This window comes from Camelina sativa, chromosome 9 (genome assembly GCF_000633955.1).
Source record: "Camelina sativa cultivar DH55 chromosome 9, Cs, whole genome shotgun sequence".
Classification (NCBI taxonomy): Eukaryota; Viridiplantae; Streptophyta; class Magnoliopsida; order Brassicales; family Brassicaceae; genus Camelina; species Camelina sativa.
The window spans coordinates 18,445,530-18,459,952 of NC_025693.1; the positions used below are offsets into that span (position 1 = coordinate 18,445,530).

The following is a 14,423-nucleotide window of genomic DNA, read 5'->3' on the forward strand; positions in this document are numbered from 1 at the left end:
CTATTGTAATTTCTAGTAACTCGGCTATTGTATAAACTAACTTAATCAGATTGTGTATTGTTGTACTAAGTCTAATCTGCTTCTTCTTGTTTATCTTCAGGTTACGTAAGACATGGGCCACGACTATAGCTATTCCCAGCCTTCTTCATCCTATCTGGCTGATAAGTACTCAGAGGACACTGCGGATAGAGAGCTAGATGCTTTGATTTGTATGGATGAAGCAGAGTCGAGGCAATACCCACCTCAGCCGGAGGTGGAGCATGGATTCCCGAAGGAATGTTATGTGGTGCGAAGCCTTTTCTATCCAACTGCTACAACAGAAGGTATGTGATGAAGTATAAGTTTAAATAAAGTATAAGTGTAAGTTTCGTATACGTACTAACTCCTTATTTATTGCAGGTTCTTCACATGTCCAAATGTCGATGATGGTGAGATGCATATTCACAAGTGGTGGGATGTGGCTGTAATGGAGGAGTTGAGGGACAGTGATAGACGATATGAAGTGATGGCTGAGAAGGTAGATTACTTAACCTTGTTCAATGATGAGAGTAACGCAACTGAACAGAAACTGGTAAGGTTGGAGAATGTAGTTAATGAGATATGTAAGGAAAATAAGTTAAGAAAATTTACTGATTTGCTGGTTGTAGGTGTAATCATCATTTTCACATGTATTTTGTTCATGTTGGTGTAATGATTTACACGGGTACTTGTTGTTTTCTTATCATGTATGTTGTTTTGTTTTGGTCTCTCACGGGTATTACATGTATTTTGACTACGGACGTGTTGGTCTCTGTCACGGGTACTTGTTGTTGGTGTAATCATGTATGTTCTTTTGTTTTGGTCTCTCACGGGTTACAAACTGGAACTCCACTATATATATGATAACTCACACCAAACACGACCAAACCAACAACACAAGTCATTTCTTTATCTTCCTTTCTTCATAACCAAAGTAGCAACTCATTTCATCAAATAAGATCAAAGCAACAAAATACTCTCGCTCTCTTCCTTTAACTTCCATTCTCTTCTTCTCTCTTTAATACAAAGTCATTTCTTCATTTCTTTTCCTTTCTCTTGAAATGGGATCATCTTCAAACCATTATCATTACCATGGAGATGATGATCACTATCACTACCAAGCAGATGATAGTGATCATTTTGATGCTTATTTAGAAAATATTTATGATGTCTCCCAAAATATCCCCGAACCAAACCAGCCACAAGAAAGGATTTTTATCGAGCGAAACCGGGAAGAAGGCCACAATAATCTTTGGAATGATTATTTTAGTGACACTCCCACATATCCAGAATATTTATTCCGGCAACGGTTTCGCATGCACAAGCCACTGTTCATGCGAATTGTGCAACGTCTCTCTACCGAAATCCAATATTTCCGCCAAAGCCAGGATGCAACCGGACGTGCTGGTCTTTCACCTATACAAAAATGTACTGCAGCAATTCGTCAATTGGCATATGGTACTTCGTCTGACAGTGTTGACGAGTATGTCCGAATTGGTGCTTCGACAGCTCGAGAATGTTTGCACGAATTTACCGCCGGCATCATCCAAGTGTTTGGAGATGAATACTTAAGACGTCCTACACAGGAGGATCTACAAAGACTACTCTTTCAGAATGAACAGCGTGGATTTCCCGGGATGATTGGTAGCATTGACTGTATGCATTGGGGGTGGAAGAATTGTCCCACGGCTTGGAAAGGCATGTATTCACGGTCAACCGGAAAACCTACAATTGTGTTGGAAGCAGTAGCTTCGTATGACCTCTGGATATGGCATGCCTTTTTTGGAGCTCCAGGTACTATGAACGATCTTAATATTCTTGATCGATCTAATGTTTTTGATGACATAATAACCGGTCAAGCTCCGGAAGTCAACTTTGTTGTCAACGGAAGGGAGTACAACTTGGCGTACTATCTCACTGATGGTATTTATCCAAATTGGGCAACTTTTATTCAATCAATCCGACTTCCACAAGGTAGGAAAAAATCTCTCTTTTCTAAAAAACAAGAAGCTGTTAGGAAAGATGTTGAGCGTGCCTTTGGAGTCTTGCAAGCTAGATTCGCCGTTATTAAAAATCCGTCTCGTTTATGGGATAAAAACAAAATGGCAAATGTAATAAGATCATGCATAATACTCCATAATATGATTGTCGAAGACGAACGACATACATACAGTTACCGAAACATTATTTCTGAATTTCAACACGGAGAACATGTGGATCAAACATTTATCGTTTGTGCCGCCGGTGTGGGTTCAAATATCATCAGTACGATTACTCGTCAAACAAGACTTCGGGATAAACAAGCTCATGATCAACTAAAACATGATTTGATTGAGCATATTTGGACAAACTTTGGACATCTTCCGGATAATGAAGTTTGATTTTAAAATTTCTATGAGTTGAATAAAATGTTTGTTTTGGTTTTGATGTTTTTATGTTATATTTTTAATGTTATTAATTTCTAAATTGTATGTTTTTGTATTTTCTTTCTTTAAATAATTAATCTTTAAACTTTCAAAATAATATTATTTTATTTGGGGGACCAAACCCAAATACACACCAATGCTCCTACTAAAAATAAGAAACCCTCAAAATATTAGTATTAAATGTGGGGGACCAAAAAAAGTCCCACACCATTGTGGATGGTCTNATGTGGATCAAACATTTACCGTTGGTGCCGCCGGTGTGGGTTCAAATATCAGCAGTACGATTACTCGTCAAACAAGACTTCGGGATAAACAAGCTCATGATCAACTAAAACATGATTTGATTGAGCATATTTGGACAAACTTTGGACATCTTCCGGATAATGAAGTTTGATTTTAAAATTTCTATGAGTTGAATAAAATGTTTGTTTTGGTTTTGATGTTTTTATGTTATATTTTTAATGTTATTAATCTCTAAATTGTATGTTTTTGTATTTTCTTTCTTTAAATAATTAATCTTTAAACTTTCAAAATATTATTATTTTATTTGGGGGACCAAATACAAATACATCCCAATGCTCCTACTACAAATAAGAAACCCTCAAAATATTAGTATTAAATGTGGGGGACCAAAAAAAGTTCCACACCAATGTGGATGGTCTAATAACTATACTATATTGCTTAGCCGTGAAAGGCACAGAACTCAAGTAACCAAATTCAGAATAATTTCAAAGTTCAAACAATTAAACGAAAGAATACGTTTCAAATAATGCGGCCAAAAGAGCTACTACAAGTCTACGTACAACCACCAAATCATATAATCCAGTGTGCCAGACGAGAATCCAAGGCAGCCATATTTGTCTAAAACAGGCAAGTGGAGGACAAACACATTCGTGCATCCAACTTCTCCAAAATATAAATTACCCATAAAAGTATATAAAAAAGTGTCAAATTTTTATTCAAAACTTCTCTTTAAAAACATTTTCTTAATTTGTCTTGGATATGAAAAAATCTGGAAGCCGACACTAGCTTCATAATTGATATGGCCCCCTCCACAACAAAAAGACAAAGGCTCAAATCCTTTCTTATCTTAAAAATAATAATTTAGAGTCCACTTGCCACACTCCAAATCAACAAAAGAACCACACAAGTCAAAATATTGAAAAAGGATCCTTCCTCTCTCCAACACAAGAAGCTCACTACGAACCCTCTCACTTCCCACTTCTATATATAACCTCAAATCCCAAAAACTAAAAACCCACATTCAAAACCACAATCGAAAACACAAAGAAAACTTTAGCATCATCTATGGCTTCTTCACATCAACAACAACAGCAACAATTAGAACAAGACCAATCAGCTTTAGAACTCATAACCCAACACCTCCTTACCGATTTCCCTTCCTTAGAGACCTTTGTCTCCACCATCCACCACTCCACCACCTCAAGTACTCTAAGCCAACGCAAGCCACCTCTTACTACCATTGCCGTTCCTACTACTGCACCGGTGGCTCAAGAGGAGGAGAATCAAAGGCATTACAGAGGCGTCAGGAGACGACCGTGGGGTAAGTATGCGGCTGAGATCAGAGACCCTAGCAAGAAAGGTGTTCGTGTTTGGTTAGGGACTTTTGACTCGGCCATAGAAGCTGCAAGAGGTTACGACAAGGCTGCTTTTAAACTACGAGGAAGTAAAGCCATTCTTAACTTCCCACTCGAAGCAGGCAAGCACGAGGACTTAGGAGACAACAAGAAGAAGACTGTGTCTTTAAAAGAAAAGAGGAAGAGACAAGTAACAGAGGACGAAAGCCACCTGAGCAGCCATAAAGCTGTGAAGAGGGAAGAAGTTCAAGCTCAGGCTGATGCTTGTCCATTAACACCGTCGAGTTGGATGGGGTTTTGGGACAAAGCAGACAGTAAAGAGATGGGAATATTCTCCGTGCCTCCTTTATCTCCTTATCCATCTCTAGGATACTCTTCACTAGTGTTTACGTAAACGTCCGAGGATCAAATCTGGAAAATTCCAGCATTAGGTGACATTAGCAACTTTAAATTGTGTTAAAAGCTTCGAAGATTAGCTGATTGTAAAAAAAAATGCTTTACTATATTCATTCATTCTTCTTAAATGCGATTCTTTCTACCTTTCCTCAAACGAGCAAAAGAGTATGATGATCTTTTTTATAGCATGTCTTCCTTTTTCTTAAACGAAAACAAAGAGGAAATTCGAACTTACAAGACCTATTAATGAGCCCTTCGAACAAAACGATTGGCCTCCAAGACTAGGTCGCTCTGTCTAATAGTGCAGAAACCCACAAAACACTTTGCTTCAACCCTATAATATAGGGCCTATATATTTTCACCATAGAACAAAAAATCTCATCAGTAATAAAGTACATGTAGATATAGTTTGATAACGACTGACCCACTGGTTACTGGTGATAGACTGATAGTGGAGTAATTCTTACAAACGGACTCCAAGAGAAGCTGGACCTACCTTCAAGAAAAGTATATGATAAAGATGTCTACATTTTGAAGAACTGATCTCACTCATATAGACATAAACTGACTACACAGACAATTCAATGGCAAAAGAGCCCAACAAAGACAGAGAAACTACTTTGGAACCACCGGAATGTTCATACCCTTGCAATATACATATAAACCATTTGACTAAGCTGAAAGCTGGCTACACAACATCAAACCATGTGGGTATTTCAGAAGTCGAAGTATCACATACAAATTAATATACTGTATACACGTTGTACTGACGAACATTGAACTGAAGTATAGTACCAAGACAATGAGTAATTTATGGAAGTCCTCCTGAACATACAAACATCGAGATATTGTCTAAAAGAGGCAAGTCGACAAACACTCGTGCATCCACCTTTCCAAAATATAATTAAACTTTACCCCTAAAAAGTTAACAAAAAATGTGTCTCTTTTTCTTTCAAATTTCTCTAATAAAAACAATTTTAAAATGTGTATCGGATACGAAGAAACCTGGAAATAGACACTAGCTTGATGATGGCCCCTCACTGATAAAGAAAATTCCAAAATCCCTCCTTTCTTATCTTAAAGTTAAAATATTTAAAGCCCACTTGCCACACTCCAAAACAACAGTAGAAGTAAACAAGTCAAAGAATTGAAAAGGATCCTTCCTCTGTCAAACCAACGAAACCTCTCACTTCCCACTTTTATATAACCCTGCAATCTCAAAAACCAAAATCCACAATCGAAGAAAAAGAATCAAATAGAAAAAGACTCCAAAATCATCTATGGCATCTACACATCAACAAGAACAAGACCAATCAGCTTTAGATCGCATAACCCAACACCTTCTTACCGATTTTCCTTCCTTAGAGACCTTTGTCTCAAACATCCACCACAGCACCACCTCCACTCTAAGCCAACGCAAGCCACCTCTTGCCACCATTGCAGTTACTACTGCACCAGTGGCTCAAGAGGATGATCAAAGGCATTACAGAGGCGTGAGGCGAAGACCGTGGGGTAAGTATGCAGCTGAGATCAGAGACCCAAACAAGAAAGGTGTTCGTGTCTGGTTAGGGACTTTTGACACAGCCATGGAAGCTGCAAGAGGCTACGACAAGGCTGCTTTTAAACTACGAGGAAGTAAAGCCATTCTTAACTTTCCACTCGAAGCAGGCAAGTACAAGGACTTAGAAGACAACAACAACAATAATAAGACTGTATTTTTAAAGGCAAAGAGGAAGAGACAAGTAATGGAGGATGAAAGCCATGGAAGTAACCTGTGTATCCATAAAGCTGTGAAGAGAGAAGAAGCAGAAGTTCAGTCTCAGGCTGAGGCTTGTCCGTTAACGCCGTCAAATTGGATGGGGTTTTGGGACGGAGAAGACAGTAAGGAGATGACAATATTCGCCGTGCCTGCGTTATCTCCTTATCCATCTTGTGGATACTCTCAACTCGTCCTTACAGAAGCTTTTGGGTCAAATTGTGAACATTAGGTGACATCAACTTTGGATTACTCTCAAAACAAGCAAAACATTAAAAAAAATCGAACTTGTTGATCTTAAGGGTTGTATTCAAGATTCCTCATGGAGTGAACTAGCTTCTAGATTAGTTGACTGTAATTGCTATACTATATTCATTCATTCTTCTAAAATGCAATTCTTTCAACCTCCTTTAAGAACTCAAGAGGATGATTGGATTCTTATAGAACAAAGAGGAAGTTCAAACTTACAAGACCATGGTAAGAAACCGTTCGAATAATACGATAAGAATCCAAGACTTTGGTCGCCATCCAATAGTGCAGACATCCATAAACAGATGGACATTGCTTCAACCCTATATATTTCACCATAGAACAAAAATTTGCATCATTTAATAAACTAGATGGCAGCATATAGTTTGATAAAAACTGAACCCATTGGTTACTGATGATGCTGAACTAAATTCTTACAAATATACTCTAAGAAAAGCTGGACCTACCTTCAAGAGAACCAAAAGATAAGATATCTACATTTCGGAAGAGCTGATCATGTAGAGTACATAAACTGACTACACACAGACGATTCCACGGCCAATGGAAGGGTCCTATAGAGACAGGAAAACTACTTTGGTTCTACCGGAACTTTCATCCCCTACAATGAAACCATTTTAACCAAGCAGAAAACATGCTGCAAAACATCAAATCCAGTGGATCTTCGATCAACAACCAAGTTCCATTCAGATCCCAAATCCTCTCATTCTCTGTTGGCATCTGAAGTGGAAATATTACATAAGAATGAATATTTACATTATACTGAAGAAATCCATTGAACTAAAAAGTACGAAAGGAAACAAGGCAACAACTTAAGGAGGTCTTGAACCAACATACCTGTATTTGCCAGATCATTATCAATGTCCATAATGCAGAGATACAGACTGCCCAAGACACAAAAAATTCAGTATGATTAATAAAAAACCTAAGCCATCTGTTTGTCACCCGCTCCACCTGAGCTTCGGCTTCCAGATGTACGTGATGCTAAAGTTCGTAACATGTTCACACCATACAACAAAACAAGAGTATCTTGATCATTCCAAGTCAGTAAATCAAAGGGAACAACCAATGCAAAAGGTCGTAACATGTTCACATCATACAACAAAACAAGAGTATCTTGATCGTTCCAAGTCACTAAATCAAAGGGAACAACCAAAGGGGAATACTGGATATGAGAGAGTATTGATTGCATTTTAGTGCTACACCCTGACTGTTAAAAATGTTTTTTATTAAGTGACACCGCTAACTCAGTAGGTTTCTTCTAAATAGAACAAATATACAGGCACACAACTTCCAGAATTTATACTTTCCATTGCATAATATAATACATGATACAATTGAATTGAACAAGCTTTCCTTTGCTGCTAAACCATGTATCAAATACATTGGTCATAATCGACATCTTGCTACCTGAGCACTCACAGAAAAAATTTGATGATTTTTATAGTGTAAACAACTACGTGACATATCTCGTCCGACTGGAAAACTGTTGCTTTACTATTGAGTCCTTAGTTATCTTGTCCCAGACTCTTGGGTGATGAAAGTTTACTGATCTAGGCATGGAAATGATCGATGATATGCTCTATGACATCTGCTCCTTCTATATGCATATCTTCATTTTTAACCTGTAAATGGCATAACACAGGCTATTATTAGACTTCATGTTTTCACTAGAAAGTATGTGGAAATTCATCCTATCAGAATGAATTAACACTCCGATATTGTTTAAGCTTAATAACAACAGAAAGATAACTATCACGAAAAGATGCAATTAAAACCCTTAGGAAGGAGGATAAACAAATGTTATATCTTAGGACACGTGAGGGATGACAGGAGAGACTAGAGAGTGACCTGTATAACATTATGGGCAGCGAACCTCTGCCTGCAACTGTGAAAGCTAACATCAACTTTTTCCCATGATACAGAGGACAGACCTTTGATAATTTCTTCTGCAAAATCGACAAGGATTATAACTTAAATACATCATGCTGTTTATTAAAATAAGAAAGCAGAAGCACTACAAATGGTAGACCAACATATGAATTGTTTGTAGTGAACACTAATCTTTCTACCAGCTAATGAGATCTAAGGCATAGAAAGTAGAAATAGAAATAAGAGAAGTGAGCAATAAGTTCTACAATATAACTAATAAACGCCTAAACGGTCAGTATGTCATCAAGTGCAAGCTAACCTTCTATGTCGTCTGAATGATTCTCGCCTTCTGGTATGTCCTCAACATCACATGCCTTACAGAGTTCTTCGTAAACAATATGAGGATACTTATCATTCAGAGAATCTTCCCACTGGGTCAACAAGAAATTATTCATTTATTAGAGAGACCCATCATATCAAAATTCTGAAGCCAATGAAGTAATCCAGTAAGAGTCAAATTACCTTAGGCAATTCACTGTCACGTCTAATAGATGCAGTCTTCCAGCCAACGACGCCTATTCAGATTTAGTGAAGGAAAGGAAATGTAATTTCATATGCTACAAAGCGTATTACTACAAACAACACACATAAAGGATACGATCATAGCCCACATTTGAATAAACCACCCGCCTTTTGAAGGCACGTAGTGCAGATCTGCAATAGAGAAAACCGTTTTCCAGTGAGAACAGAACTCCTTCGAGAAATGGTTAGGTGAATTAACTTGTGAAAAATGGGGCATAGGCTGGCATACATGAATTGACAGTCACCGGTATCTTCCACCATGCGTCGAAGCAAGGGTGGTTTTCCATCATCTTCATCTTTCAAGAATAGGTGCCGGCCAGTTCTTTTAAATATCCAGTGGATAATGAGGCCTGCAACTTTCTCAATGGAAGAAAACCCAAAGAGAAACGGGACCTGGAATGAGAGAACAAACAACTCCTATGAGAATAACATCTAGACATAAGTATTAATAGTAATTCAATTATACAAACATATCTCCATGGTTAAAGAAAGCAAATCATGTTATCTTTACATTCACAAGAATCATGTAATGCAATGAACTTTGTAGAAGAGAATTCGTTTCAACTTCAAACAAATCACTAGAATAAACACACTATGCATGCACATAAGAAGATTTACCTGTTTATTACCCATTGAACCCAAATGTGGAGTAGCTACAGTAATAAAGTTTATAGCCTCTAGTCCACATATAGTGCCTCTGGAAGGCCCTTCACTACTCTCTGCTAACGGTTCTTTCAAATCTTCTTCCTGATTAGCTGGCTTGTACAATTTCCCAATAGCATACCTTGCTGCAAGCCCTCCCAAAGAATGTGCAACAAAGGAGATTTTACGGATATTTGGTCTTTTCTGAATAATTTCGAGTACCTGTGACATGCATTTCGTTACATCAAACAGAGTCCAACTTCCCTAATGGCTAAATGAAAGAGTAAAATACGTATATGATGGCTTACCTCAGATGCAAGACGTTCACCCATTACATCCACACCATCTAGAGTAAGCGCAGATGCATTCTTTTCACTACCTGCTTAGAAATAGCAAGATCATAAGAATCTTGGGGACGATATAAGTCTCAAAAGCATCAGCAATAGAGATAATTGCCAGCTACATAAACCCAATAGTAGCAAGAGAGAGAACAACATAACCCAATTAAAGGGACCACTAACTAAAGTATAATTCTGAACAGGGAAACTAATCCTAATTAGCCAAATTCCTAAAACCGTCACAAATCAGATTTATGCATTAAGAAGAACAAAGTGTAAGAAGAATTGTCTTACAGTGAACAAATACTTTGTCAGGCAGCTTTTTAACGAATTGCTCAGCTCCAAACTTCCAATCATCCGTACTGCAGAACCAAAATTAGGAAACAACAATTACAATTCTCCTCCCAAATCTAATTCAAGTAAAATTCACAACTCACGGAGAGAAGAGAGGTTTTAAATACCTTCCCAAGATGCCATGGACCATAACAACGAGGTGATCAGCGGAAGAAGAATCAGAATTCTGACAACTCCAAACATCAAGGCTCCCATCAACAGACTCCGCGGAGCAAACACCGTTCTCCTCCTCTTGCTTATTCTCCATGGGATCAATCAGAGGTTCAAAACAAACGCCGAAGTTATCAAAATTGAAATTCGAATTCGACCCGATCGGATCTAGTTCACAGCATAAACACAGCCAATTTCAGGAACGAGGTACGATACAATGAGCCAATGAGAAGAATTGGGATAGAACAAAAAAAAAAAGGTGGGAATATAAATGAGGGATAGGGTAAGAGTAGAGAAAGTGGTTGGAGAGTGGGGATAAAGAGGGAGCAAAGAGACAGACTTGCCTGAGAAGGAAACACAGAAGCAAAAGACAAGATAAAAAAATGAATCCGTGGAAGTAAGGAATCGTCAAGTCGGCTTCCACAGGGACATTACCGACCTCCTGGGGGAACTGATGATTCTCTCTACGCCATTGCTTTTCTTTTTTTTTCTTTAATTTTTATTTTTCTGATTCGGGGAAAAATAAATATTTTTTCTGAACTACAAAAAATCAAAAATAATATTTTCACTTTACTCGATATGAGGGAATCAGTTATTTCGTTATAACCGAACTGCTCAACTTTTTTTTTCTTGGACAAACTGAATTGTGTTAGTATAAATTTGAAGTAAAGGTGTTTGTATTAAGAATACAGAGATAATCCGTTTCCACAAATGGTGATACCAATGAAATTCATTGATCAGCACAATGTTTCCATGCCTTCCATAGAATACCCTCATAAGCCTTATTGACCATTTTTGAGGGATCTTGTCTTTTTAAACCCAGTCCAGATTTGTATCTATTAATTAGCTGATTGCTTATTTACATTAAAGCAAGTTTGTTGTTATTATGCTCCAGTTTGATCTTCATAACCGAACGAATCAATGTCCAGTCTACTAGGTTTAAAGTCACGTCCAGTTGTACCATGTTAAGTGGTCATTCGTACAATACATCAATTGTCTATTAAGAACGGCAGATTCATTTTCATTCATCCTAAGATTGAAAGGCGTGGTACCAAATTAACTTGTTCTAATCCAATAAGATTGGCTTGTTTATATCCAATTGTTAATAACAATTTCGTGGTCACAAAAAAAAGGGATTAATAACTAAATTTCAGAATTCGCAGGAAACGATCACTTAAGATGACCAGGGGATACCAAAATAAACAGAATTATCTAAAAATTATAAGTAAAAAGTATAGATTCAGAAGCTAAACGGTTGACATTCACTTTGAGTTGCACAAAGCAACTCTCAGATCAAGTGTTGGATTAGATTAATTTTGCTTCATCATTATCACCACCCTTAAATTATCGTCATCCTCCTATAACTAATATTATTTGAATAAAACCAAGCAAACAAAACGATTCGAAATCAATTAAGAGAATGATAAAGGAGATAACTCAGTAGTGGCTAGTGATTTTAGGTTCGATTCTGCCAGCAATTCTCTTCAGCTATATCAGAAGAGGGAGCTGTATATCCTCATCGTTATCTCCTTTATTACCCCCAATCAAGATCCAAAAACAATTGTTCTCGAGAAAATCAATCAATTTGTAAAGCAAATTTCCCTAGAAAAATTCAGATTCGAAAACGAAAACAAAACTAAAGAAAAGAGAGAGAGGAAGGCTCAGATCAGCGGGAGTATCGACACAGATACGAATCAACCAATTATGGATGAAACGACTCATTCCGGTCTGTTGAGCTTGAAATTTCCGAGTCATCACTGCCAACAACTCTCTCTCCATCACATATCAACAAAAAACAAAAAACACTTAATAGCATCATAGAACCCTAATTATCCTAAAGAATCTAAAGAAGACGACGATTAAAACAGAAAAAGCTTCACAGATTAGAGAGAATCCTAGATTGTAAACTGATGATGAGGTTGACCACGGCGATTGCTTTCAATTTATAGGGGGACATCATAATTAGGGTTTTGCTAGGTCTTCTTCGGTGTAGTTTTCCTAAAGGCCCATTTTCGGCCCGTTAGAGTTTTCTAGAATTGTGCTGCTTCAGATTTCTCACTCGTCGTATTTAGGGTTTTGCTAGGTTTTCGGTGTGTAGTTTTTTCAAAGGCCCATTATCGGCCCGTTAAGGTTTCCAGAATTTGTGCCGCTTTGGCTTAATAAATTCGGTTTAATCTGGTTTAATCTGGTTTAATCTGGTTCTGTCTTGAAATTGAATTCTGATTTAAATATTTTCTCCTCTCTTTCTATTTTTTCTTAATTTACACTTACGGCCAAATGGACGCATTGAGAGCTTCTTACGGCGACGCTTCATCGGACTCCGATACCGATGATCTTCCTCCGCCGTGTTCCGTTCCTGCAATTCCCGGCGAGAAATCAACCGCTGATAAGGAATCGATTCCCCTTCCTCCTCCACCACTCTCGCTTCTCGAATCCATTGTATCCACAGGTATGATCCTCACGAACTTGTTACTCTCTCTCAAATCTGATTCATACTGATTCTTTTCTCTGAAATCTGAAGGTTCGCTGGATTTCTCCACAACAGAGCCTGTGGCTCGAGTTAGAAACTTCCCTCACGTCGATGGCAACTACGCGTTTTACGTTTACATCCCTGGTAAACCCTCTTTTTCTTAGAACCCTAACCAATTGCATCATTCAATTCTATCAAAATGTTCTTGCTAACTAGGATCAGTATGTGTTCTAGTTATTATACCTCCATCCTCGAAGAAGGAGATTGGTTGTTTCTTAAAGAAGGTTGCATCAGTTGTTCCTAATCTTCATTTAGTTGAAGCTGATGTGCCATTCAGCATTCTATGCAAGGATGATCAGAGGTTTAAGCGTGCATTGGGGAGAGAGTTCCATATAAGCTTAGGAAGGAGCGTTCCTATACGTGTTCATCAGATTAACTCAGTCGTTTCTATGCTTCGACAAAAGCTTCAGTTTCATAAGAGGTATAGCTACATTTTCCTTTATATACTATATGAACCAATAACGATGAGATTTGTGAAATTTTTTTCGACAGGTACTTGATTGATTTCAATAAGTGGGAAGTCTTTGTGAATGATGACTGTACTCGCTCTTTCCTTTCTTTGGAAATCACTACTTCAGGACTATCCGAGGTAATGCTGTAACAACAAAAGTTACCTTTGAATGTTAGCTTGATGTTAGGTATTGCACTGATGTTTATAGCTTTGTTTTAGATAAGCAAGCAGATCGATGCTGTTAATGAAGTTTACAAGTTTCACAATCTGCCAGAGTTCTACAAGGTATCTCCACTTATTATTCTATATAAAAGCTTGATTGTGTATGTAACAAATGTCTCTGTCACCAACACTTTACCCATCTGTATTTTTTCTTATAGGATCCGCGGCCGCATATTTCCTTGGTCTGGGCATTGGGTGACATTAGAAATTCACTAAAGGGAGCTGTTGATGGGGAACTGAGGAAGCTTAGAGCTGGTGGTTGTGTGCAGAATCGTATCTTTGCCTCTGAGTTTTCTGGGATCGAGTGTAAGATAGGAAAACAAAAACACAGAATATGTTAACTCCCAGATGAATAAGAATATCCCAATTTATGTGTTTAAAGACCTATCAGGTATGCATTTGTTAGTGTAACGACATAGAAGCATGAATGAAATGTTTTCTAGGGTATTCCACATTAGATGTATTCATGTCTCTTATTAAAAAAAAGGTCTTAACAAATCATAATAACAATGGTGATTTGTGGACAGTGATTGGCTAAATAAAGGTAGATATTGAACTGGCTGTTATATTACAAATCGTTTCCAAGAAAGTCAAATCATGGAACAAATTTTCGGTAATCTGGAGTCCACAAATTGTCCGAGCATGCTAATAGGCTTCTCGAGCAACCTCATCAGACTCGGGGTGGCAGCAGCAAGGATGGACGTGATGAGAATGCAGTAAAGCTTGACCTGATCAGGTGCAATGCTGGTCATGGCTGTGTTGTGCGAGAAATACATAGCCATCATACAAATCTGAAGCTGGAACCGCAATGGGAACCCGAG

At 37.8% G+C, this 14,423-nt stretch overlaps 5 protein-coding genes across 6 annotated transcripts in view; 3 read left to right on the forward strand and 2 right to left on the reverse strand.

The window, feature by feature from the left end:
* On the forward strand, positions 3,683 to 4,621 carry LOC104711303 (ethylene-responsive transcription factor ERF105-like). The gene has a single exon (XM_010427993.2). It carries the CDS (start codon positions 3,753 to 3,755, stop codon positions 4,434 to 4,436), a length of 684 nt encoding a protein of 227 aa, XP_010426295.1. The 5' UTR covers positions 3,683 to 3,752; the 3' UTR covers positions 4,437 to 4,621.
* Positions 5,640 to 6,602, forward strand: LOC104711304 (ethylene-responsive transcription factor ERF105-like). The gene has a single exon (XM_010427994.2). It carries the CDS (start codon positions 5,719 to 5,721, stop codon positions 6,424 to 6,426), a length of 708 nt encoding a protein of 235 aa, XP_010426296.1. The 5' UTR covers positions 5,640 to 5,718; the 3' UTR covers positions 6,427 to 6,602.
* On the reverse strand, positions 7,753 to 10,910 carry LOC104711305 (putative lipase YOR059C). Of its 2 annotated transcripts, XM_010427996.2 has the most exons (11): positions 10,744 to 10,910; positions 10,357 to 10,567; positions 10,190 to 10,257; positions 9,866 to 9,936; positions 9,534 to 9,779; positions 9,145 to 9,308; positions 8,992 to 9,047; positions 8,856 to 8,908; positions 8,653 to 8,764; positions 8,313 to 8,410; positions 7,753 to 8,086 (listed from the first exon to the last, which is right to left on the reverse strand). In XM_010427996.2, exons 2-11 carry the CDS (start codon positions 10,494 to 10,496, stop codon positions 8,015 to 8,017), a joined length of 1,080 nt encoding a protein of 359 aa, XP_010426298.1. In that variant the 5' UTR covers positions 10,497 to 10,567; positions 10,744 to 10,910; the 3' UTR covers positions 7,753 to 8,014. The 2 variants fall into 2 exon arrangements, with proteins under 2 accessions (XP_010426298.1, XP_010426297.1); XM_010427995.2 differs by having other exon boundaries at positions 10,357 to 10,909.
* On the forward strand, positions 12,663 to 14,065 carry LOC104711307 (U6 snRNA phosphodiesterase-like). The gene is made up of 6 exons (XM_010427998.2): positions 12,663 to 12,848; positions 12,921 to 13,013; positions 13,104 to 13,350; positions 13,422 to 13,518; positions 13,600 to 13,665; positions 13,761 to 14,065. Exons 1-6 carry the CDS (start codon positions 12,677 to 12,679, stop codon positions 13,941 to 13,943), a joined length of 858 nt encoding a protein of 285 aa, XP_010426300.1. The 5' UTR covers positions 12,663 to 12,676; the 3' UTR covers positions 13,944 to 14,065.
* Positions 14,193 to 14,423, reverse strand: part of LOC104711306 (ankyrin repeat-containing protein At2g01680-like) — a 1,799-nt gene continuing 1,568 nt past the window's right edge. Inside the window, exon 3 of the mRNA XM_019229986.1 lies at positions 14,193 to 14,356. Coding sequence (XP_019085531.1) covers positions 14,193 to 14,356 — 164 coding nt within the window. The remainder of the gene's footprint in view (positions 14,357 to 14,423) is intronic.